This window comes from Primulina tabacum, chromosome 2 (genome assembly GCF_025594145.1).
Source record: "Primulina tabacum isolate GXHZ01 chromosome 2, ASM2559414v2, whole genome shotgun sequence".
Taxonomy (NCBI): Eukaryota; Viridiplantae; Streptophyta; class Magnoliopsida; order Lamiales; family Gesneriaceae; genus Primulina; species Primulina tabacum.
This window is the reverse complement of record NC_134551.1, coordinates 46,901,009-46,925,441: the sequence shown is the minus strand read 5'-3', so window position 1 is coordinate 46,925,441 and position 24,433 is coordinate 46,901,009. Positions and strand designations below refer to the sequence as shown.

At 35.8% G+C, this 24,433-nt stretch overlaps 5 protein-coding genes and 1 pseudogene across 8 annotated transcripts; 3 read left to right on the top strand and 3 right to left on the bottom strand.

The window, feature by feature from the left end:
* Positions 1–307: 307 nt before the first annotated feature.
* LOC142533064 (uncharacterized) lies at positions 308–1,640 on the top strand. The gene has a single exon (XM_075639670.1). The coding sequence runs from the start codon at positions 375–377 to the stop codon at positions 1,509–1,511; it is 1,137 nt and encodes a 378-aa protein (XP_075495785.1). The 5' UTR covers positions 308–374; the 3' UTR covers positions 1,512–1,640.
* A 59-nt stretch (positions 1,641–1,699) lies between these two features.
* On the bottom strand, positions 1,700–3,339 carry LOC142533067 (anthocyanidin reductase ((2S)-flavan-3-ol-forming)). The gene is made up of 6 exons (XM_075639685.1): positions 3,184–3,339; positions 2,926–3,092; positions 2,647–2,847; positions 2,286–2,445; positions 1,976–2,189; positions 1,700–1,898 (listed from the first exon to the last, which is right to left on the bottom strand). Exons 1-6 carry the CDS (start codon positions 3,335–3,337, stop codon positions 1,754–1,756), a joined length of 1,041 nt encoding a protein of 346 aa, XP_075495800.1. The 5' UTR covers positions 3,338–3,339; the 3' UTR covers positions 1,700–1,753.
* Positions 3,340–10,860: 7,521 nt separating this feature from the next.
* Positions 10,861–16,356, bottom strand: LOC142533057 (uncharacterized; annotated as a pseudogene).
* Positions 16,357–17,844: 1,488 nt separating this feature from the next.
* Positions 17,845–18,832, bottom strand: LOC142537963 (NDR1/HIN1-like protein 3). Its single transcript, XM_075643414.1, has one exon. The coding sequence runs from the start codon at positions 18,612–18,614 to the stop codon at positions 17,943–17,945; it is 672 nt and encodes a 223-aa protein (XP_075499529.1). The 5' UTR covers positions 18,615–18,832; the 3' UTR covers positions 17,845–17,942.
* A 482-nt stretch (positions 18,833–19,314) lies between these two features.
* LOC142533044 (protein DESIGUAL 2-like) lies at positions 19,315–24,028 on the top strand. Of its 4 annotated transcripts, XR_012816668.1 has the most exons (6): positions 19,315–19,356; positions 19,488–19,662; positions 19,750–19,955; positions 20,246–21,071; positions 23,237–23,626; positions 23,703–24,028. XR_012816668.1 is itself a non-coding variant. In XM_075639644.1 (3 exons), exons 1-3 carry the CDS (start codon positions 19,564–19,566, stop codon positions 20,460–20,462), a joined length of 522 nt encoding a protein of 173 aa, XP_075495759.1. In that variant the 5' UTR covers positions 19,327–19,563; the 3' UTR covers positions 20,463–21,804. The 4 variants fall into 4 exon arrangements, 1 of the variants encoding a protein (XP_075495759.1); XR_012816666.1 differs by having other exon boundaries at positions 19,327–19,662; XR_012816670.1 differs by lacking the exons at positions 23,237–23,626; positions 23,703–24,028 and adding an exon at positions 21,566–21,804 and having other exon boundaries at positions 19,327–19,662.
* On the top strand, positions 21,770–23,759 carry LOC142537781 (uncharacterized). The gene is made up of 6 exons (XM_075643276.1): positions 21,770–22,141; positions 22,223–22,244; positions 22,380–22,448; positions 22,561–22,922; positions 23,237–23,626; positions 23,703–23,759. The coding sequence occupies exons 1-6, from the start codon at positions 21,770–21,772 to the stop codon at positions 23,757–23,759; spliced, it is 1,272 nt and encodes a 423-aa protein (XP_075499391.1).
* Positions 24,029–24,433: the final 405 nt, after the last annotated feature.

Here is a 24,433-nt window from a genome sequence, read left to right as displayed (position 1 = left end):
GTAAACGAACCAAGCTAGTTGTGAGATACTCTGAGCTCCGCTCGATAAAAAACTCGTTCGTTAAGCTTACGAAGTCGAGCTCGAGCACACACGAATAATCTCGAGCTCGACAATTTTATCGAGCACAGAGATATTCGATTCGTAAACTTGCGAACGTAACTAATTTGTTAAACCTTGAATATACGATAGTAACTTATATTATTACACATCGAAATTTGAGTAGCATAAAAAAAGTGCTTGAACTATGAAATAAAAAGTCAACCTCCTTAAATTTCCATATCTTAATTTATTTTTTGGCTAAAAATTTTCCAGACGATCTTGTTTAAAAAACTCAAAATCATACATCTTCCTTTGTCGAACCCTCGAGCAGCCAAATGTCCTCCCTTTCTTCCCTGCTCCGCCGTAGTTTCTCCACCACAGCCTCATTCCAGTCCCCCTCGATCAAATCTCTTTCCGAGGACCTCTACAAAGAACGGGATCTCAAAAGACTAGTCCAAAAATTCAAACGCTACTCCTCTTCTGATCGTTTCCGCACCAAGGCAGGAATATATGAGACAACCGTACGCCGCCTAGCCTCTGCGAAACGCTTCCGATGGATCCAAGAAATTCTTGAACACCAAAACGAGTTCAAGTATGACGTCTCCAAAGAGAACTTCAACATCAGGCTCATCAAATTGTATGGCCAAGCGGGTATGTTTGATTGTTCCAAGAAAGTGTTCGATGAAATGCCGGACAGGAATTGTGAGAGAACTGTGAAGTCCGTGAATGCACTTTTGTCCGCATGCGTTAGTGCTGGAAATTATGATGAAATTGAGGGGATTTTTAAGCAAATGGAGATGAAGTGGAAGGTGAAGCCGGATGTGGTTTCATATAACATTGTGATTAAAGGGTTTTGTGAAATGGGGAAGCTGGATAGAGGGCTGGCTCTTTTTGATGACATGGTGAGAAAAAATGGAGCGAACCCAGATTTGATAACGTTCAATACTCTTCTTAATAGGCTGTACGAGGATAAAAGGTTTGACGATGGAGAAAATATGTGGAAACAAATGGTTAAATGTAACTTAATTCCGAATGTTAGAAGTTACAATGCAAGGCTTGTTGGATTAGTCAATGAGAAGAAGTTTGAAGAAGCGGGCAAATTGATCACTGACATGGGTCAAAATGGAATAAAACCAGATTTTTTTACCTATGCAGCTCTGATTAGAGGGTACTGTAATGAGGGAAACGTGAAGGAGGTGAAAAATTGGTATTCGGAAATGGCGAGATGTGATTTTGTACCAGATAGAGCATTGGTTGGGGCAGTTCTTTCATTTGCTTGCGACCATGGAGATTATGATTGGTGTTTCGAGCTTTGCAATGAGTTGTTTGAGAGAAAGTGTCTTGTTGACTCAGGGGTGTTGCAAAAGGTGGTAGACAACTTGTTGAAGGTCTCTAGAGATACAGAGGCTAAGAAGGTTGTTCAGATGGGGAAGACAAATGATTATTGTCTTTATAAACTTAAACTAGCATGATTTGGTATCTTTGTTCTCTTTTGCATTCAAGAATTTCAAGAAACAAGTTTTGTGGTCTTTTTTTTGGTTTCTGATAATTGTTTCAGTTGTCCACTGTAGCAGAACTGAAATAAAGGCTTCTTGACTTTATTTATATTTGTGACTCAGCATCTTTCATACAGATTGAAGTTTAGTTGAATTTTGCATCAGTTTTCATTGTTGCATCTGACACGTCGGATAGATATACATAATCTGGTTAATCTTCAATCGCAAAGTAACCCCTTATCCTTCAAGTAGGCCACAGATTGATCATATATTTCTTCAATTCCATACTCAAACTTGAACCCCTCATTCAGCAGTTTATCTGATGAGATTATCAACTTGGCTTTTGACCGGACATCTCCTAAACTGCAAGTAATAAAAAATACGACAGTTGATACAGTCTATCTGAAAATATGGGATCGCTGAAAGAAGACAGTGCTTACTCTGTTGGGATGTTATACATAGGGAATCTCTGTCTCAGAAAATCTGCAAGCTCACATACACTGGTATTCACGGCACAGCAAATGTATCGGCCATAAGCTGAATCCTTTTCGGCTACAAAGATATGAGCACGGCAGACGTCCTTCACATGAGCCAAAGAGATTGAGCCCGACAGCTTTTGCATCCCGTTTAAACCGTTCACAAGGAATTTATTTCCTGCAATTTTTTTTCCAGTGTACTTTAAGATAAGCATTCTACTTGATTATGCCATATTGTGAGGTACATGCTTTGATTAATAAAATATTTAGATACCTATTATTAAGGAGGTTGCCAGAGTGACGCTGCTGGGAATTTCTGGAGTAAGTGAAGGACCAGCCATTAGAGAAGCAATGATCGTAATGAGGTTGATGTTATATTCCTTGGCAAATTTCCATGCAGCCTTTTCAGCCAGTGTTTTGGAGACAGCATACCCCTGGAATGAATGTTGTAATGGTTGTATTTCAGCATAAACAAATAAATGGCCTGCCGTATTCGACATATTTATTCACCATCTTAAATCATTTTAAAAGTTGTTTCAAATGCATACTCATATTTAACCATATGTTGAAGATAATGCTCCGAAAAAATGCTTAATGGAAATATTGCAAATTCTAACAGGAAAATAATTGTTTACCCAAGTGGGGGGCTTGACAGAGGTGAGGAATTCAACATCAGTCCAGTTATTTTCATCCATCACCAATCCTGTCTCGTTTAACTGATTTATACTCACTGTAGCAGCAGATGATGTAAAAACCACACGCTCAACGGTTCCTGCTTTGGCACAGGCTTTCATCACATTAATCACTCCTTCAATCGCTGGTTTTATCATGTCATTCTGCATGCAAAATTGGAATCATGATAAACTACTTAATTAAGATTAGATGGATCATGTTTTTTTGACTAATTCCTTTACTTGAGGATCTTCAGAAGCAAAGTTAACAGGCGTCGCAACGTGAAACACAAAGTCACTCCCAGTTATAGGGTCATCGAAACTGGATTCATCTGTTAAATCCGCCTGGAATATTTTCAGGTTTCCGAGATTTTGCAATGCCAGCAGGTGAGATATCTTCGCCCCGTTTTCTGCAGAAATCATATCCCAGGGAAGAAACAAGTAACTTTGATATCTTTATTATAGAATCAGTGAAGTCGAGTAGTTTAGTGGGAGACTAACCTTTGTCTCGTACCGTAGTAGTAACTGAATAGCCTTTCTGAAGCAATAACTTGACAAGTGAAGAAGCCACAAAACCAGTGCCACCAATTACACACGCAGTTCTTGGTCGAGATTCCATTATATTTTCTACCTGTTCGAAGGCATTGCATTGCATAGCTATATATCCAAGTGAAATCGAGGATTTTTAGGTGTGATCACACATTCACATCACCAAACTTTCAACTCAGGATCAATTGGCGTTGGAGATTGGTTGGTCTGTAACTTACTCGAACACACACGCACGCACACACAAAAACATATAGGCATAAATATATTTAATCTAAACTTACTGATGTTTGATGTGTTAGTATGAGTATGATACTAATAATAGGATTCACAAAAAAAATGTATTATAAATCTAATAGAAAATATAAGAGAGGAGAAGAGTGAAAACTGAGTGATGTGTATCTGGGAAAATAACACTAATAAAGTCATTTACATAAATATCAATCATCATAATCATTTACAGATATAACAATTTATAAGGATGATTATTCACGTAACATAATATCATATAAAATAATAATATAACATAATATAATATATTTTAAATTATATTCAAATATAATTTAGACGGATCTCCAACCTGATCTAACTAATAAAAATATATTATTTTTTATGACAAAAATATTAATTTTCATTATAAATATGGATAGAGTCGATACGTCTCATGGGTATACATCAGTGAAATTATCTCACAAAAAACATACTCTTAAATAATTAATAAAAATAAATAAATAAATAAAAATATGAAGGGTACATATTGTAATTTTTTGTTTAATAATTTAATTTATGTGAGAAAAATAATAATAATTGCAACATTCAATTAATTCCATCTAACCAATCACCCTAAGATAAATTTTAACAATAAATATTTTATAAACAATCAATACCATGTTATTGATTAATAATTTATAGAGTAACTTCTATAGATATGACTAGGGGTGGGCGCAAGTCGGGTTTTCGGGTATCCGAAATTTCGGGTACCCGAAAAGTAGGGTAGTAAAATTTACTACCCGATCATGTCGGGTATCCAGCTATCGGGTACTCGAAATGTCCAGCTATCGGGTACTCGAAATGATCGGATATTTTCGGGTACTCAGAAATTTTTTTTAATTTTTTTTGAAAAAATATATATTTTTAACATTTCACAGAAAATTACGTCATTATATCGAGTTATGGCTAGTCATTATATCATATTATGACTAGTAAATTAAAAAAACATATGTATTTTTCCAATTTCACAAAATATCATGTCATTATATCATTTTATGATTAGTCATTTATCATTATATCTGGTTATTGACTAGCCACAAAAAATACATGTATTTTTTAAATAAATAGACGGGATCGGGTATCGGGTACTCGAAAATTTAAAAAAAATTATGGGTCTATCCGTCTATTTATTTAAAACCCAAATCCGAACCAGAAAATTATTTTCGATATCGGGTACTCGAAAAACCCATTTTTAAAAAAAATACCCGACCCGATCGGGTCGGATCGGCCCGATCCGACCCCTGAAAATAAACGCTCATTCCTAGATATGACATGTGATATCAATATTTTATTTCAATTTTGTCCCAATATATATTAGTAATTTCACTATGTCTCAGGAATTGCCTATAGGTCTTTCTCAACTAGCTCTAACAAATAAGATAAATAACATTTTACTATATTGATGATGCTCGAAAAAAATTGGTAGAGATGGTGTCGAATTCTTGATCCGGGATCCTTCGTTTCTCAGCAGATGTTGCCCGAAGTGAAATGAATGAGCTCTCAGAAATAGATCCTGATCGTGACTTTTACGCACACTCAAACAACAAATTCGTGAATGATATGCTTGGGCTCATTAAAAGAGAAAAAAAATTAACAATATATAAGAGCACAAGGAATGCAATACGAACCGGATGAATCAAATGAATGCATTAACTTGGATATTTATAGGAGAAAAATAATAAAGATCTCAATCAGAACATGAATGCTTTGTACTGTCCGACGTCCGACCATGCTTACGTTAAATGCCTCATTAATTACCCCATTAAATTTTTCATCATATATTGTATTAAATACTGCATTAAAGTTTATGTTTCGTACTACGACCAAGAGATCATGTCCCACCATTAGCTTCATTATGTCGAGTCTAGCCCATCTATTCGCCGCCTCACATGCTCGTGATTGCCAACTAAGTCGATGCATATTCTCCGTCCCACACCTCTGCTTAATATCCAGGTAAAGCCTTCATTCTCAAGACAAGGATCCTTACTAGGACTAGTTCCGCCATTCTAGGCCTATCATCATTATAGCTTCTTTGGACTCGGGTCTTGAGTCTCTGAGTCTGTCTCCCATTACCTCGAATGATAACAACCTCGGCTCTCACTAGCTCGGTCAAGCTCCTCTTCAACTGCCACTTTGATTTGTTAGAGGACCTTGGTAACAGCCAAATGCGTCATCAACCTCCACGAGCCCGACACTTCGTACCTGGTTACTATTTTTTGAGTATAATTCTTCATAGTGACTCATAAATATCGGCAAAATTAATGCATTGAATGATGAATGGATGTCATTTAGTCAAAAAGAATTGGCAAGATTTTTGTCAAATTTGGCTAAGGATATGAGGAATATTAGCATTCACATATGAGAAATCACATATGATTTCTCTTATCGTTAAAAGCGTCCCAAGCATCCTCTTTCTCTCTATTTCATAGTATTTGAGTGTTTAATTCTATAATATTTGTGAGACGTTTTTTCTCCTGTATTGAGAGAATGTGTTGTCTTTGAAAACACAGTGAGTGATTGTACACTATAAAATATTATAGTGGAATTCTTTTCATCTTGCTAGGTTTTTATCACAATAATTTTTATGGGTTTTTCACGTAAATCTCGGTGTAATTTTATACTTTATTTTCATATTATTATCTCAAGTTGCCACACGTGAGACCAACAAGTGGTATCAGAGCCTTGGATTAAAGTTTCTTAAAATTCTCATTATGCTCTGTGGTTGCAGCCTAGACTGATCTTCCATATCAGAAAAGATTTTTTTATTAAAACGGGATTATTTTGTCCAGTCTACTAAATTGTTGTAGACATAATGACATGCATGTACGAGATAACATAGTTCAATTGAAGTAATTTTATGCTGTGAAAAATAAAGATACAATCATTCTTGAAAAAATAAAAATTGCTTGGCGGCTAATGGAGATAGACTAGTGGAAATCACGGACGGTAGAAAGTGGAATAAGATGAATGATAATGTTGTTGTCAATTTACACATGGCTATAGCAGACGAAGTATTGTCAAGTATCTCTAAGATAAAAACAGCAAAAGTTATATGGGATATTCTGTCAAAAATGTACGAGGTCAAGTCACTATATAACAAGATTTTTCTAAAAAGAAGGCTTTATACTCTTCGGATGACGGAATCCTCAGCGATGACCGACCATAACAATACATTAAATAATTTATTTGCTCAACTCACTTCTATGTGGCATAAAATTGAGGAAAATGAACGTGCATAGCTTCTACTTCAAAGTTTACCAGATTCATATGATCAACTTATCATTAACTTAACCAACAATAACTGCAGTTCTCGGATAAGAAAGTCTGCGCAAGAATAAGGAAGATAGGTTGGTAACTTCGAAGCAGACTTAGACTTCACTTATTATAAGAGGAAGATTTATGGACCGTGACTCCAGTTGGAGCCAAAGACGAGGTAGATCAAAGTTGAGAAGTAAGAAGAAAAATATTTATTGCTTTAAAAGTGGTGGTAAATGACATTTCAAGAAAGAGTGTACGAGTATCGAGAAAATTTATCAAGGAAATGTGGCCAGTAGTTCAGACGGTGGTGAAATATTATTCAGCGAAGCGGAAACTATTGCAGAAGGCAGGTACAAATTTTGTGACGCGTGGATTATGGATTCAGGAGCAACATGGCACATGTCGTCTCAGAGAGAATGGTTTGATCATTATTAACTAATCTCAGGAGGATCCGTATTCATAAAAATGATCATGCATTGAAAATCACTGGAGTCGGTACTATCAAAATAAAACCGTTTGATGACACCGTTCGCACCATACATGAGGCACGACATGTGAATGGACTAGCGAAAAAGCTTTTGTCGTTGGGACAATTGGATGATATCGGGTGCAAAACTTGTATCGAGAACGGGATCATGAAAATTGTAAAGGGTGCGCTTGTGGTTATGAAGGCATAAAAAATTGCTGCAAATCTGTATGTAATTTTGGGAGAAACACACAAAGAGACGGAACTAGGTGTTGCATCAATTGATTTAGGAGAAGAATTAATAGTCTATGGCATAAAAAGCACGGATATATGTCAGAACGAGGGTTGAAATTTCTCTCAGAACGGAAGCTGTTTTAGGGACTTACAAAAGTGTCACAACCCTTTTGTGAGCATTGTGTTACCATTAATTAACACAGATTAAAGATTGACACTTCCAATGCCAAAATCAAATGCATATTGGAGTTGATTCATTCGGTTGTTTGGCAAGCACCAGTTGTATCCCTAGGAGGAGCAAGATACTTTGTCTAGTTCATTGATGATTTCTCTAGGAGATGGTGAGTGTATCCAATCAAGAAGAAACAAGATGTTTTCCAGATCTTTAGAGATTTCAAAGCGCGAGTTGAACTTGATTCTGAAAATAAAATTAAATGTCTGAGGACTGAAAATGGAGGAGAATATACCAGTGACGAATTTGATGGATTTTGTTAACATGAGGGCATCAAAAGACAGTTTACGATGGCTTATACAGCTCAACAAAATGGAGTGACTGAGCGGATAAACGGGACCTTGTTGGACAGAACAAGAGCCATGTTGAGGACCTCGGGTCTAGAAAAGTCATTTTGGGCGGAATCAGTTAAAACCGCTTATTATATTATCAATCGTTCTCCTTCGGTGACGATTAAGACTTCGATGGAGATGTGGATTTGGAAGACGATTGATTATTCTCATTTGCATACATTTGGAAGTTTTGTGTACGTTCTGTACAATGATCAAGAAAGATCGAGATTGGACTCGAAATCCAGAAAGTGTATCTTCTTGTGTTATACTGATTGAGTAAAGAGGTTTCGCTTGTGGGATCCTACTATCCACAAGTTTGTCTTTAGCAGAATGTTATCTTTGAGGAAGATAAAGTAAAGGGAGACAAAGGCACGTTGAATTCAGAAAATACCATATTTCAGGTAGAAAATAAGATAGACGAAAATCAAATTTCTTGTGAAGCAGTACCAGAGTACGAGGAAGAAGAACATGTTGAATTTGAGGTTTCCAATAAGGCATTCAACTCGAGACAGAAGACCACCGGGTTGGCTTTCAGACTATGTCACTGAAAGAAATATCGCAAGTTGTCTATTAACAAAGGATGGTGAGTCATCAAGTTTTCATGAGACTACTCAAAGCTCAGATGTATCCATGTGGGTGACATCAATGCAGGATGAATTGGAGGCATTAGACAAGAATAAAACTTGTGATCTTGTTACACTACCAAGAGGGAGAAAATTCATTGGTAACAGATGGGTTTATAAGATCAAGCGTGATGGTGATAACCACGTGGAGCGGTATCATGCTAGATTGGTGGTAAAAAAGTATGCTCAGAAAGAATACATTGACTTCAACGATATATTTTCTCCTTTGGTTTAGCTTATAACTGTCAGAGTAGTGTTGACATTGTGTGTGGTGTTTGACCTACATCTAGAACAACTAGATGTAAAAACTACATTTCTTCATGGAGATCTTAAAGAAGAAATTTATATACTTCAGCTAGAAATTTTTGTGAAAAAAGACAAAGAGAACTTGGTTTGCAAGTTGAAAAAAATCTCTGTACAGTCTCAAATAGGTGCCGAGTTATTGGTACAAGAGATTTGATTCCTATATCATGAATATTAAATACAACAGATTGAGTTCAGAACCTTGTACATATTTCAAGAGGTCTGGTAATTATTATATCATTTTGTTATTGTATGTGGACGACATATTGGTAGCAGATCCCAATAAAGATCAGGTCCAAGGATTGAAGGCACCGTTGGCTAGAGAATTTGATATAAATGACTTGGGACCAACAAACAAGACTATATGGATGCAAGTTCATCGAGACTGAAGTAACATAAATTTTTGGCTTTCCCAGAAAATTTATTTAAAGAAATTCTTGCAACGCTTCTACATACAAGATAGTAAGCTAATTTCGCCCCCTCTTCCTGTTAACTACAAGTTATCTTTCGAAATGTGTCCTAGCAGTGAAGCAGAGAGGATGAAGATGTCTCGAGTACCATATACATCAGCAGTGAGAAGTTTGGTGTTCGTCATGATCTGTACAAGACCGAACAATGTTCAAACAGTGGGAGCAGTTAGTCGGTATATAGCAAATATTGGAGAGCATTGAAGCACTGTTATGAGGATCCTTAGATACACTAAGGGTACCTCAAATGCTGCAATATGTTATGGATGATCAAATTTTACATTAAAGAGCTATATCGATTCAGATTATGCAGCTGATTCTGATAAGAGAAAATCTAATATTGGTTATGTATTTACACTTTTAGAGGGAACATTAAGATGTGTTTCAAAACTGCAAACAGTTGTGGCGTTATCAACAACGGAAGCAGAATATATGACATGTACTCAAGCATGTAAGGAGGCTATATGGATTAAAAAATTATGGATGGGAGTGAGCACAAACAAGAGAATGTTCATTTGTTTTGTGATAGTGAAAGTGCTTGCACATCGCAACGGATCCAACCTTTCATTCCAGGAGCAAATACATTGAAGTCCAATTTCACTTTGTTCGAGAAGTAGTAGAGAAAGGAAGTGCCATACAAAAGATAACATAACTGATATTCTGACCAAGCAGTGAACATTAACAAGTTTGAGTGGTGTAGATACTCAAGCGGCCTAACAAAAACATAAACAGTAGGTAATGAAAAAATTGAAAATATGTGTTGAGATGTATTTGATCCTCAATCAAATCTTTAAGTTGAAAAAATGTCGACAAAATTAATGCATTAAATGGTGAGTGAATGTCATTTAGTCAAAAAGAGTTGGCAATAGTTTTGTCAAATTTGGCCGAAAAATATGATAAATATTTACATTCAGACATGAGAAATTAGGTGATTTCTCTTATCATTATCCCGAGCATAGTGGCCCGCCATTTATCCGGAGAATAATATATATATCCATAATTATTAAATTAAAAATCATAATCAAACTAATTATTTGATAAATAGAAGTATATTATTTATAAGAAACACATACACACACACAATGAATATATAAACAATACATAATATTAACATGTTTGTTATATTACACACATAACACTTGTATACTGTTTATCAATTGAAAATGCCAATCCGATTTGATCCTATATTCAAGTTCAAATATGGACGATAAAGTCTAATTTTTTTTGCGTTCAAATTTAGAGAAAAAAAAGAAGAATATACTGAAATTCCCCCATAAATTATTACATGCGCTTGTTAAAATCTGAGGACCCAATGCTGTGCGTGTCACCATCGAATTAACTTTTTGTCTATGTCGAGTCATTAATTTCAAAGCAAAAAGCAACGTTCCCATCTCCCTCTCTAATCGTCCATTATTTTTCACTAACTCTTTATTTTTTTTCCCCAAAAAAAAATCGAACAGCTGAATCAAATGATGCAGAATATTTTCAGTAAGAAGAACATCAATTTTCAGTGGCGCAAAAAAAGAAAGAAAAAAAGAAATCCAGTTCCAGGCACGAAATGGAAAACTGGACAAAAGAAATGAACTTAAATTTGAATCCCACTGTTCAATTTCTAAGGTTTGTAAATAACTACAAAGCAGGGAAGAAGAGCCCTGGGGCTCAGCAAATAAAGTTCTTCAATGTTGGAATGGAGCCCGATTCTACCCGCCAATGAATCGAATCCCGATTGACCAACTAATTCCTGGAAATTTTCCAGGGGTCGGTGCACCCTGCCTGCTATAACTCTGCACACAACCAGGGCCTTTCTCCTCGATCCATTTTCATCGGATTCTTGAATCGATTCCAATGCCCTGCTGCTAGTTGAAGCTGTGAAAATTCCAATGCCATTGCTCAGCTCTTCCTTAGTAGAAAACCCGTTTCTCAAAATCCAACAAACGTGGCAGTTATTCGATGTGCAGAGGCTGGAGGAGCCTTTCAGGCCGAGAGAGCACTCAACAGTGGTGCCGTGGAATCGGAGAAGCTCGTTTCCATCTGCCAGGCAACGGGGGTGCTTTTTACGCTAGCTTGTTGGCTTTGATTATCACTAACTCCCGGTATTCCTCGAATTGTGCCAGCTTCTGCATGTTGTGGACTTTCAGGATCCGCTCAATTGCAACACGATTGTTCTTGTTGTATTCAGTATTGCTGCAACTTGCTCGGCAGATTATTTCAACGATTCTTCTCGAGGAGTCTCCTTCGATTAGCTCAGTAACTAAACAGAAACAAAGCAACATGTAAAATGACAATTTAAAAGGGAAAATCGAGCAAGATTAAAGGATGTAAGAGATCCGGAAGGTGTATTTTACTAGCGTGTTCAGAGAGATGATGCTCTTCAACTGCTTCCCACTTCCCAAATTGTTCTCCACATTTATGGCAGAATAAACCCCCATGAAAATCTGCTCCAAAAGAAGACCTGTGCCTTGTCGGTATTACTCCGAATCCAGAGCTCCGCAATGAAACGCTACTTGCCGTCCTTCTAATCGGACTACCCAAGATGCCTGAATTCTTCACTCGCCCGACTTGCAGCCGTCCAGGACCAGGAGTCCCCGGCTTAAGCATGTCCACATAGTCCGATACATCGCCATCACCACCACAGCGGCCACCGCTGTTTGGAAAAGTTCTAAGCTTGAGTTCACAAGTTGAATTATCAAGCATAACCTGATGGGTGATCGGATACATGAGTTCACTGCTTCCGATGGATCTTGGACTGCAAATCGGCGGCTTCTCCGTGTGCCTCTTGCTTGCGTGAATCACAACATCTTTCAGATTGGCAATAGATTTAGAACAACCAGATCTCCCGCCTCCTTTTTTCTTCGTTGAAATGTTGGGCAGAGTTTTATTTCCATCTCCTTTGCGATCATGAACAGATCCTGGCTCTGATTTACATTGGAGAGATCTTTTCAGCGCAAACCAAACCGCTGGCATCTTCCTCACCTTCTCTCCCTTCTAGCTTTCTCAAACGCCGAAAAGATTAATCTTCATCGCTATTTAATTTTACCCTTTTCTTCTATCAGATATATATAGAAGATGGTGAAATCTTGATCATAAGAATGGAAAAATACACTATCAAGATCGAAACTTTCTCCATATTTCTGTTTTCTTGCGTTGGAATGTGGCCTGCTCTTGTTGCCTTTTTAGGACCAGCCATTGCCTTAAACGCAGTTAATCTAGGAGTTTGGCAATTTCCTAAGTCGTAAATTTAAATTATGCAATACACAAAATCAATCAATTCCCCTCATTGATCACTGATCAGTGAGAAATTCCTCGTATAATTATGATCATGTTAATTCTCTTTTACAGGAGAAGAGGATTAAATTAATTACTCATATTTACATACCAATATCCACCCGATTAAATTAAATAATCATTTAATTCATTAAGTTCTACCACCCTTATTTAAAAAAAAAAAAATTAAATTAATTGTTCCTTTTATAATGTCTAATTGTAAAATTTAGAAACCAAATAAATAAGAAGTACAACTGAAGCAAATTAAATTATGCGCTGAGGGAATTTCTGTCTAGCATCGACTATTATTTCTTGTTTTGGTTTTTTGGGAAATCCTGCTCTGAATAAAAGATATAATTAATAATTCAGTGTCATGAAAGTATTAATTTAATTTTTGTAGGCATTTAATCGAAGCTATCCACCACTGGTCAGGCTGCACAATGAAGGGTTGATTCTATCCTATATGTATCATGATAGAATCAATGACCCAAATTTAGCCACATATATATGAGGTCCACTAATATTTTTAAAATCACATATGTGTGTGAATTTTGTCCATCCAAACCATGTGGGGATATAGCTTCGAAGCTACCTTCCTTCAGTCCACACCTAAATGGCTAGGCCTTTCAATAGTTCGGTTTGATTATAGATTGAATTGAATTATATATAAAATGTAGATTTTGTACAGCAATATTTGGTTATAAAATATTAATTGAATTAATGAGATTGAATTAAATGATATTGTTAATAAATAAAACATGTTTACAAAATTGACCAACCAAGTTTTGTTCGGTCCTACTTGTATTATCTCTCAATATTTCACTTGCTAATTCCGATCTTCATAGCTAAATCACATTGAGATCAGTGGTTCTGTAAATATCTATTGGATTAGCAGGCTTGTTAAATCATCAAAACTTACAATGTTCTAACAAAACAGATTGATATATTTTTTGCGAGATATATTATATAAGCAGGTCATTTGTCCATTTTTAGGAGAAATTTCGATAGAATTTCTCCTATCATCTATAAGAATAAAACACGATATTTACAACAAGTACATTAACATCCGGAGAGAATTTTGTAATAATGCAGGCCTAATTGCCGCATTCATTCATCCACAAGATAACACATATTGTGTTTGTAAATACCAAAATTGTTGTTTACAGGCTAACCAATTAGCTTGCTGGCCAAAAGGCCTCGTTTTTAATCCAAAAATTATCAAAACACAAGATAAGGGGGGAAAAAGATTGTATGATGGTGCAATCACTACCCTGGTCTATGTGTTTAATTCTTCTCCACATGTCTGCTTTCAAACATTTTTATCCAAGTTTGGTAAAAAAAATTAGACTTGCTAATGTGGGGGCCTTTTTCAATTTTTATTAGCCTTTATGCTATTTCTACTTGCATTGGCCTTTTAAGTCCTCAACTCCTCGTATTTATACACTATATAGTTTATTTTCAATATATTATTCCTACAAAATATATGAAAATCATAGACTCATAATAGTTTATATTTGTGTTATCATATTTCTCGTTATTTTCACTTCTGACATGCTTAATTGAGACACTTTTGTGTTATTTTGTTGTATGAAATTTTTTTATGGTTTTGGAGCAAAGTTGACCTAAAAAGGTTATGTTTATCAAATTGAAGTTGTCAAGATAAAGCTGTGAAAAAAGACAAAAAAACAGAAGAAATTTTGGAACAAGGCGTGACTATATCTTGTGTCTTCTAATGTATGTAAAACTGGCTGTGACTGAATTTCAATGAATGAATCTCGAAATTTGTGAAAATATGCCAAAAATTAAAATCCTAATTATGGAATTTGACTTAAAAATAATTATCGGAAAGATAAGTTGTTTTGAGAAAAAGAATGCTAGATATAGTTTTATTCCATAAAAACTCTATATTTTTTTTAAAGATATTTTCTACATTATGTTTTTTTTTGTTAATGGTCTTTTTTCTTTGGCCCAATTAACCATCTAAATGTGAAGAAGAGAAAGAGGCACAACCAAGAAGGGGAATTCTATCATCTTCCTCTACATTTGCAACAGGAAGAACAAGAAGAAGACGTAAGAATTTATCAACTTCTCTCTACAACTCTAGACTAAGTTTTAATTTCTGATTCAAAAGATATTTTTACTATTTCAACTTATCACTGTGAGATTTTTTGCACTTCAATTTAATATTTTTATTTGTTTAAGTATTTGTTGGTTTATGATTTATTTATATGAAAGTTGTATGTTGATTAATCTGACAATTTAATTCAATATATAAATTTCTACTGCTATCCATGAATTTAATGATCCGTGATTGTCATGAACAATTGGAACATGAGTAACACTAGATTAGGTGTATTGTGCTATCATGACATATTTAATATAAATAAATCAACGAAAATGGATCTGTCGATTGCAGCTATTTCGGTTGTTGGATTTTAGGATTAACTGTTTTTACCAAAACGAAAATTCTATTTTTAATTAATATAAAACGTTGTCGTGCCCAGTTTATTATTGATAAATTATGACTGGAGGCTGGTTTGGTCAATTAAATTAGAAAAACACATGGATTTTAGTGGTTATCCTTATAATTCTAAGGTTAATTACATGTAATTACATGAATAAATAATATGTTAGCCGATGAACAGTGAAACAATTGAATAGTGAAACCCCGTTAAATCAGAACTTGGTAATATTAAATTTTACATTTCATTAGTTATTCTTTTTTATTAGTTATTTCTTCTTGCATGTTAAATTAATTGTAGTATTTTATTTATTTATAATCAAACAAATCCCCTCTTTTATTTGTTTTTATTCTCAAAATAAATAAATATCTCGTTTCTTGTGAATTCGATCATACTCACCATTACACTCATTTTACTCAAAGACCAGGAATTTAAGTTTGGTTGTTCAACGACAGCATACCAGAGAACAATCGAGAAATCAATGGAATGTTGATCAACAAAACTACGAATGCTCAAATAATAATACAATGTAACAAAGTAAAAGAAGAACATCTACCAATAATTATGTAAAGCGACCAAGAGTTATTTTTGTTTGAAGTCCCAGAAGCCAAATAATGACATTTAAATTCATTCTTTAATATTTTTTCCCCGAGTGCCAAGGTCTAGATAATTTGGAGTGACACGAGTCTGATGGAAGATCACCAAGATATTGAGGATAAAATTCATCATTATCGGGGCATAGTGATGAAATAGCAGCGTATGACATCAGAGATTTACAAATGAGATTCAAGTCAAAGACAAATGAAAAGAACTCAAGATCTTGAGATTTAAGTTTCAAAGCTAATGAATCAACAAAGTTTTGAGGTGAAACACACAAGTCTCATTCACACAAAAACTTAAACACCTTGAGTTTATGAGCATGAAAGCATGAGAAATTTAAAAACATTTGTGTCATGAAGAATTGTGAAAAATATTGAAATCTACCTTATCCTTGAAATAGTGTCGTTGGATGTGAAGGAGGTTGAGGGTGGCAACTTTCAAAAACATGGATGATGTCACATAGGTGATGTACTCCGCAGTGGGAAACAAGGCAACGATGTGAAGGGCCATGAACAGCAGGAGGAGAAATTACAAGTGTCGTGATTAGTTTAGAGCAAATAAGTAGAATGTAGACCAATATTTACAAGAGATTGAAGAAAAGTGCGAGTCTCTAGAATTTTATTTTATCATAGATTGTGATACTCAGGGGAAATTTAGGGTCCAATCCCAACGAGCGTCACTAGTTCAGACGTGGGTTTTAAGATTACCCTGAGCCTGAAATCAAGAAGAAGACCGTTAGAGGGTCAGGAGGGTGTCCTGGCGTAGCTCCTCCGACGCTCAAGTCAGTGACTGAGGATATATGGGGGAGCATGTGCTGCTGAAAACAATATATTTAATTTTTGAACTAAACACTCAAACTTGGTATTCCATTTGTGCTATGGATGAGCCAAGGGTAGATACCTGGACTCTTGATGGACTTGTCTTCCATTTGGGCCCTCGCCTCCAAGATGTAATCCGGGCCCCCAAGATGTAATTCGGGCCTAGAGGGCCCACGGGATATCAGATTGAGAGGAAGAAGATTAGCTATTTTTTTTAACTTCCTCATTCGAAGGTCCAAAAATTTAAATTTGGACCTCATGCTTTGAATCTGAGAACGAGCATATAAATAGGCAACATGACATGTTGGCCAATTGCCTAAGAGAATTCTACTTGGTCCAAGTCCAAAATGCCCAGAAAAACGAAGGCCAATGAGTTAAAAGTATTTGGGTTGTTCGAGAATATTGCTAGTGTAGTAGAAGACGTTAATCTACTATCCACGACAAATGATCGTGAAAGTTGGGTTAAACTATTTAGATGAATGAACATAAAGAGAGAATGATCGGAGGAATCTCTCGACGATTTCATCAACATTCGACTCAAAATTACAGCAAAAAACTTTTGCAAATCTTCATTAATTCTAGCTCGTTTTAATTCGCTCAATCATTAACTTAATATTTTTAGTTTCAGCATAGTTCTTCCATTTTTCCAGCTTTTAATTATAAAAATGTTATTCAAATTCATTATGACATAATCTAATTAGTTTATTTTTGTCAATTTCTTCTACAATTTTAATCAAATTCGTCTTTTAAATTTTTAGTTTTGTGGTTTATCAAGAGACTTAAAACCAAAAATTGAATCGGAATCCACGCCAATTTATCATAGAATTCAGATTATCCATAACTTTGATATGATTTTATATCTTACATGTGTACGTAATTTTCCGTGCGAATAGAAACTAAATAAAACTTAAGTTTCACGTAAAAGAGAGGAATATGGTGAGTCATTTTGTTTTTGGTAAGGTTCAAGAGTAGGTGAGACGGTCTCACGAATCTTTATTTGTCAGACGGGTCAATCCTACCGATATTCACAATAAAAAGTAATACTCTTAGTATAAAAAATAATATTTTTTCATAGATAACCCAAATAAGATATTCGTCTCACAAAATACGATCCGTGAGATCTTCTCACACAAGTTTTTGGCAAGATTCAATTTTTTTATTCTCGTCCCTATCATAATCTTTAAAATCCGTGCCCTTTTCGATTTTATCAAACAAAAATATTGATATTTGAATTTACATAATGTTTAAAACTTTAAATACAACAACTAAAAAAAAATAGAAGGTCATTAAAAATTAAAATGAAGAAATAGTTATCAGAATGTTCGCATCAAAACAAATTTAAAACCGTAAAAGAGGATTACTTCTGCGTTATTCAGAAATTAAAATTAACTGAAATAAACCGAACACCTTTTATCCTTATAAATCGGCAATATCAAACCATCCGGTCCAACCCCGACCGGACAATCCGCGTGCATCTTATGGTGCTTGCTATCCCAACTCGATATCTTGAACCGTATAACAGACACGACATCGAGCCGGAAAACCGCCTGGCCCTGAGCTCGGGTCGCCATGAATTGCTCCCATCGCTCGCTATTCACTGTTAGGGAGGCGCCTCTTAGTGTTCCGGCGATAATGGTGGTATTTTTAGGCTTTTGATAAAATGAAGACAACACCGGCGAACTTCCTATGCTCTGATCTTGGTAATAAACTGTAACCTGCATTGAATCATAGTAAATACCAATATTCTGGTTGGCATTCCGGGCCGTGACGTTGTAGATTATCTGCGCGTTCTGGAACCCGCTGTCTTGGACCAGTGCGGGGATGGAGAATTCTTCGATGTGGAATCTGGGGCGGTGGGGGCGCAAACTGAGCCACAGGATGAAGGAAATGATGCCCACAAGGAAGAGGAGTGTCAAAAAAATGGTGCAGATAAGTTTTGAAACTCGAGTGGTGAGACTTTCTTTCACACGGTGGGCGTAGTATCGGGCGGTGTGGTGCCGTTGCATGGTTCTGTTTTCCGGTGTGGATTGGGTCGGAATTCTGTTCTCGGTCCACATTTTGCCGGCCGAATATGAAAATGACAATGGGTTGAGGTTACTGTGGTGAAATGCAGAAGGGGTTGTTTATAAATTTGTTCCATTAATGGGATGAAAAGAGCATGTTAGAGAATGCTTGTTCTGAGTAATTTGAAATGAAAAGAAAGGAATAAACGAGCTTTTGGCTTAGTTTTATGCTGTTGGATTCATCTTTTTTCATGTGCAATTGCTTGGAATTTAAGATTGTTGATGTCAGTCGGGTTGTATGTGTCGACGGTATATGATACTTGTTTCACTTGCGTACGATAGGTATAGGACTTGAATGGAACCTATGTACGTATAAGATTTATGTTAAGTATGCCAACTTAAAATTAGTTACATGGAAGAAAAAGTTGGGATATATAGGAGATAAATTTTAGCTAATTAAGGCAAAAGAATAATAAAAAATAATATATTTTTCCAAAGAGAAAGGGCCTACGTACTAGACTTGTCCGATAGAATAAAAATATAAATGATTTTTTATTGATTTAATCAAACAAATACTTTCAAATTATATACTAAAAATATTAGCTCCACCAAAATGAATCCATAGACAACGAAAACGAAAACATTTAATTTCTTAATGCACTAGCTACTTTTCTAGTGGCCAAAGAAAGGAATCCATCGGTTGTATATATATATCTATGTGTGAGTATGTATAATGTGTGTATATATAAAACCAATGTAAAGCGATTCCAGGACAAAAGAAACCTTTTCCCCGGAGGTAAGACAGCTAATATTTCACATGTCAGCTGAGGCATTTGTCAAGCTGTCCATTAGGGCTTCATCCACTTTATTCCGATTCCCATGCATGGAGGAAGGAATATCTGAAGGAAAAATCACATGAATTTTCAGGTTATGACAAAGAACAAATGTTCCACCGGCTTGATCAGACTAAATAGTGGTCTTCTGCATCTCTAGAAATTAAATCATGGCAAAGAACATTGGCTTCCTCGTTTGTCTTCTCATCATGATTTTGGACATTGTAGCAGGAGTCCTCGGTATCCAAGCCGAGATTGCTCAGAACAAGGTTTGTGTCAAAGTTGGACACATATATATTTTCCATTCCTGACCTGTTTGCTTGCCACATAAATAGTAGTTTAATTGTGATGGACAGGTTAAAACTCTGAGGGTGTGGATTGTTGAATGCCGAGACACCAGCAACCAGGCTTTCAATCTTGGATTAGCTGCAGTTGGGCTCTTGTTTTTCGCGCACGTTATAACAAATTTACTAGTAGGTTGTGTGCTCGTTATGTCCAAAGAGGAACTGGATCGAGCCTCGCCTAACAAGCAGCTAGCCTTTGCTTCTCACATCTCCTCATGGTACTTAATCTTCGAATAAAATGTGAGAATAAATTTTCCAATACCTGGTAGAATACCTATCTAACCGGGTACAGTCCATAATTTCATTAATGTTACTTTATTTTTTCTCCTACACCAGTTAGGAAACACATTTTATGCATGAGTAGATATAATTACCACGTCTTCTGCGAGCAGTTATATATATATGTGTGTGCTAGTTTTCTTATGCTTTACATCGTAAAATTCAATAATTGTTCTATTTTATCCACAAATAATTAAGCACGAGACCGACTGTAATATGTGTGAAACAGGATAACACTTGGCATTGCACTTATGCTGCTAATCTCGGGAACATTGGCCAACTCAAAATCAAGAAAAGATTGCGGAATAGACCATCATCGACTGCTGTCCATTGGAGGGGTTTTGTGCTTCCTACACGCACTTTTCGCAGTTGCATATTATGTATATGCACGCGCTACGGTACAAGAAGAAACAAAACTACATCAACAAGCAGGGCAAGCAGCCTGATTCAACTTCCACTGAAATTGCTAGAGTTTTTAGTAGATTCGCATAATTGGTTCCTTTTCCCCTTAGAGATTTGATTGGATTTTTCAGGTATTTATGCGTTTGTAGTTCAATATAATTGATTTATATAAATCGATTCACTTGTGAAAAGTGATGGTTTAATCAATTCTATTTTTCTTCTAGAAGTTAAATAAATTAACCGGAAGAGAGAATTAATTTGTTTCTGTATAATCTTAGGGCCCGTTTGGTAGGATTGGACTAAATGTTGATAGATTTTATATCCAATGTTTGACTCGATTTTAAATATATTGACTGTCAATATCACATATTACTTTACTGTTTGTGTGGGAAAATCGGTCCACCCATTTGCCAGGTATTACATCAATCCTTCTCAAGTACAAAAGCAAATTGTTGGGAAAATACGAAATTGTCCCTGCATTATTAAATCAACCAAATTTGACAATTCTTAATCATATCTTCTCTCACAATCTCATTGCCGGCGGATCTTTCTTAGCCAACCCACCTCTGAAACAGTAGCTTTCAAATGGAAGGATTGAAGACAACCAACAACATCGGAGAACAGATCTGAAGACAGATCCACCTGTTTCGTAGGTGAAATTTCGAAGCTTGTCGTTCTTTATTTGCTTACCACGAATAAATCGATTCCGAAAGTTTTGTGAATTTGTTATGAAAAGTGTTTTAGATTCGATAATATATAAGATTCGATAATATATATGTCATAAACATTTGCTGGAATTACGCATCTCGTTAGAGCATGACGGTGCAGGAAAGCTCGGTAAATAAGGTATTAGCAGTTTTTATTTGGTCAACATTTCCAGTAGCATATATTAATTTTCTAAATTTGTATGAACGTAATATTTTGTTTTCCGGCTTTAGTGACGAAACTTTAAATATCTCATATTTGTGAGTTGAATTTTTGGTCCCCTCATACTTTTTGATATTCTGTTTATGTGACATGGCTCTTTTCGTGATGAAATCCCAATGACGCAGATATATTGTTCACGTAACATGATTTCGTTGTTGTAATGAAGCAAATTAGAGTGATGTACTACACTTCAAATTTTTATTAACCAATTTTGCTGCAGTTTAAGATATTTTTTTAAAAAGATTTTCTCTCTCTCGAAGTAACGTTGGGAATGGACAGTAGACGTCGTTACGCTATATTGTTTGTGCTGCTGCAACACATGATGATTCGTACGTTTTTTATGGTATATCTGTTAATACGATATCGTACGAGATTACTCGGAAGAAGACGAAGTCAAGTACGTAGAACATCATCTTACTACTCCATGACACAACGACTGACTGCACAAATAAACCATTTGCATAGGATTATCGAAATTGGAGATGTTCAATGTGTTGTCAATTTGAGGATGAAAAGAAATGCATTTGCCCATTTATGTTACTTGCTAACTCATGTCGGGGGGCTGGGAGATTCTAGATATGTTAGGATTGAAGAAAAAGTGGCAATGTTTTTGTCTATTTTGGCACATCATAAGAAGAATCGAATAATTGGTCATGATTATGTACGAAGCGGTCAAACAATTAGCGCTCATTTCCATGAAGTTCTAGGCTCGGTCCTCAAGTTACATACTATATTGCTTGTGAGGCCTTCTGCAATCGATGATACCTGCACCGATGAGACATGGAAGTGGTTCAAGGTAATACTTAATTGTCAAGCATAATGATGTGCAATACCGACATTGACACATAATTGTTTAAAACACATTTTTTGTTTGCAGGGCTGTGTTGGTGCATTGGATGGTACCTAAGTAAACGGTCATGTACCAATTTCTGAAAAGGGAAAGTATAGAACTAGAAAAGGAACCATTGCCGTTAATGTCTTGGGTGTGTGCAACCGGGATATGAACTTCATTTACGCACTATGTGGATGGGAAGGATCGGCCGCAGATGCAAGAGTTCTTCGTGATGCATTAACTTGGGAGGATGGACTAAAAGTTCAAAGAGGTTAAAATATTATTTTTTTAAATTGTGGTATCAGTTCAATATGTAGTATTCATGTTATCATGAATTAAAATCAACATTACGTATTGAAATGAATATTTGCCTTTAATTGTAGGTTGTTATTACTTGTGTAACAACGGATACGCAAACGTACATGGATTTTTGACCCCATATAGACGAGTACCATATCATAGGGATGCTTGGGGCAATCGCACATGTTACCCACAGAATTTTAAAGAGCTCTTCAATTGGAGACACAGCAAAGCGAGAAACGTAATAGAAAGAGCTTTTGGTTTGCTTAAGAAAAGATGGGCTATCATGCGGAGTCCTTGTTTCTACCCTCTGAAAACTCAGAATCGAATCATTATGGCTTGCATTTTGCTACACAATTTCATTCGATCTCAGATGCCGGACAATCTTCTCGAGGACATGGAAGATGACACCCTCAACCCACCTTTCGAGACAGATGATGATTTCGTTGACAATTTCAATTCCTCAAATGCGTGGGATACGTGGAGAGATAACTTTGCAATGTCGATGTACCACGACAACTAATAAAAAGTTGTGGCTGATTTTGTATTGTGTTTGTAAACTTACTTTCCTTTGCAATTAATATACTGATGTTGTTTGTTTATGTTTGGAACTCTGGATGTATAAATGTTGTGTATCAAGTATTTGTTATGAAATTCCAAAACATTTCGTACATAATTTGTTGTTAACATGTGCTCTTCTGTATACCATTTTATAACTCAATTTTTGTTCATATAACTCTGGTCTTTTTTTTTTTCCAGGAAAACATCAAAGGAATATCTGAAGCGATGGATAGCTTAGCAACAAACGAGAGCATTAATTGCCAAGGTAAAAAGGCGGATAAGTCGCGTCATTGTTGGACAACACCTGAGGAAGATGTGCTAATTGTAGCTTTGAAAGATGTAATAAGCAAAGGATATAAAAGTGAAAATGGATTTCGTAACGGCTATTTACCTTTATTGGAATCGGCCATGAAAAGTGCGTTTTCGGATACTGATATACGCGGCCATCCACATATAACTTCCAAAATCCACGTGTGGAAGAAAAACTACCGTTCTTTGTCGTCTATGTTAGCGAAAATTGGAATTGGTTGGAATCATACGGAAAACATGCTTGATGCTACAAATGAGGCGTGGGAAGCACAATTGAAGGTACTTTGTTTCCGTGAAACTGTTTACATTCGCTTTTGTTAGCATTATGTGATGTCCTTGCCAAAACATTTTGTAGGTGGACAATAGTGTACGTGTTATGCGATACAAGCGGTGGCCGTACTATGAAGACTAGTGTGAAATTTTTGGTAATGATAGGGCAACGGGTAGCCGAGCGGAGAGTTTTGTAGCTGCTGTCCATGATGTGTTAAATTTGACAGAACAAGTACATAATGATGTCGAAGTGGAGATGGAAGATATTTATCGGCCCGTGGAAGGAGATGGAGAATCAATGTCCGTAAAACATACATCACCATCGACCCCGAGTGTAGGTAGCAAGGTGAAGTCCAAGAAACGGAAAAAAATAAGTGAAGGAGATGATAAGATTGTTGTTGCAATCAACAACCTAGCATATGTGTTCATATGTGTTCTTCAAATGGGTTTTCACGGCAAGTCAACAAGTTCGAAACGAAACTAACACTTGTTCTGTATACAAAAGTAATTAATATTATTACTTCAATAAAATTTTCTCCAGTTTAAAAAAAGTCAAGATTACCACTTTTCTCAAACAAAATGTAACTACTATATCAACATGGAATGAGTTCATAGTCAACCACTAAAAAATCTAAATTAAAATTTACACAAAAAAATTGTTAGAACAAATAAAAATACGAAAATTACTGAAAATCAAAGCTTACTCAGAAATAGGAATTCCTAACTTCCAATTTTTCCTTCGCCGGGCTTTGCACGACAGCTTCCGAACAGATTTATAATTTCGTCTCCGTAAAAAAAAATATTAAATCAGAAGTT

Excerpts from the sequence above, each read along its gene's own strand:
- LOC142533064 (XM_075639670.1), top strand. The coding sequence starts at position 375 with ATGTCCTCCCTTTCTTCCCTGCTCCGCCGTAGTTTCTCCACCACAGCC.
- LOC142533044 (XM_075639644.1), top strand. The coding sequence starts at position 19,564 with ATGGCAAAGAACATTGGCTTCCTCGTTTGTCTTCTCATCATGATTTTG. Across the intron at positions 19,663-19,749 it reads CCGAGATTGCTCAGAACAAG|GTTAAAACTCTGAGGGTGTG; the intron begins GTTTGTGTCAAA and ends TGTGATGGACAG. Across the intron at positions 19,956-20,245 it reads GCTTCTCACATCTCCTCATG|GATAACACTTGGCATTGCAC; the intron begins GTACTTAATCTT and ends TGTGTGAAACAG.
- LOC142537963 (XM_075643414.1), bottom strand. The coding sequence starts at position 18,614 with ATGTGGACCGAGAACAGAATTCCGACCCAATCCACACCGGAAAACAGA.
- LOC142533067 (XM_075639685.1), bottom strand. The coding sequence starts at position 3,337 with ATGCAATGCAATGCCTTCGAACAGGTAGAAAATATAATGGAATCTCGA. Across the intron at positions 2,848-2,925 it reads TTGCTTCTGAAGATCCTCAA|AATGACATGATAAAACCAGC; the intron begins GTAAAGGAATTA and ends TTTTGCATGCAG. Across the intron at positions 2,190-2,285 it reads GGCAACCTCCTTAATAATAG|GAAATAAATTCCTTGTGAAC; the intron begins GTATCTAAATAT and ends AAAAAATTGCAG.
- LOC142537781 (XM_075643276.1), top strand. The coding sequence starts at position 21,770 with ATGACACAACGACTGACTGCACAAATAAACCATTTGCATAGGATTATC. Across the intron at positions 22,449-22,560 it reads TGGACTAAAAGTTCAAAGAG|GTTGTTATTACTTGTGTAAC; the intron begins GTTAAAATATTA and ends CTTTAATTGTAG. Across the intron at positions 23,627-23,702 it reads CGTGGGAAGCACAATTGAAG|GTGGACAATAGTGTACGTGT; the intron begins GTACTTTGTTTC and ends AACATTTTGTAG.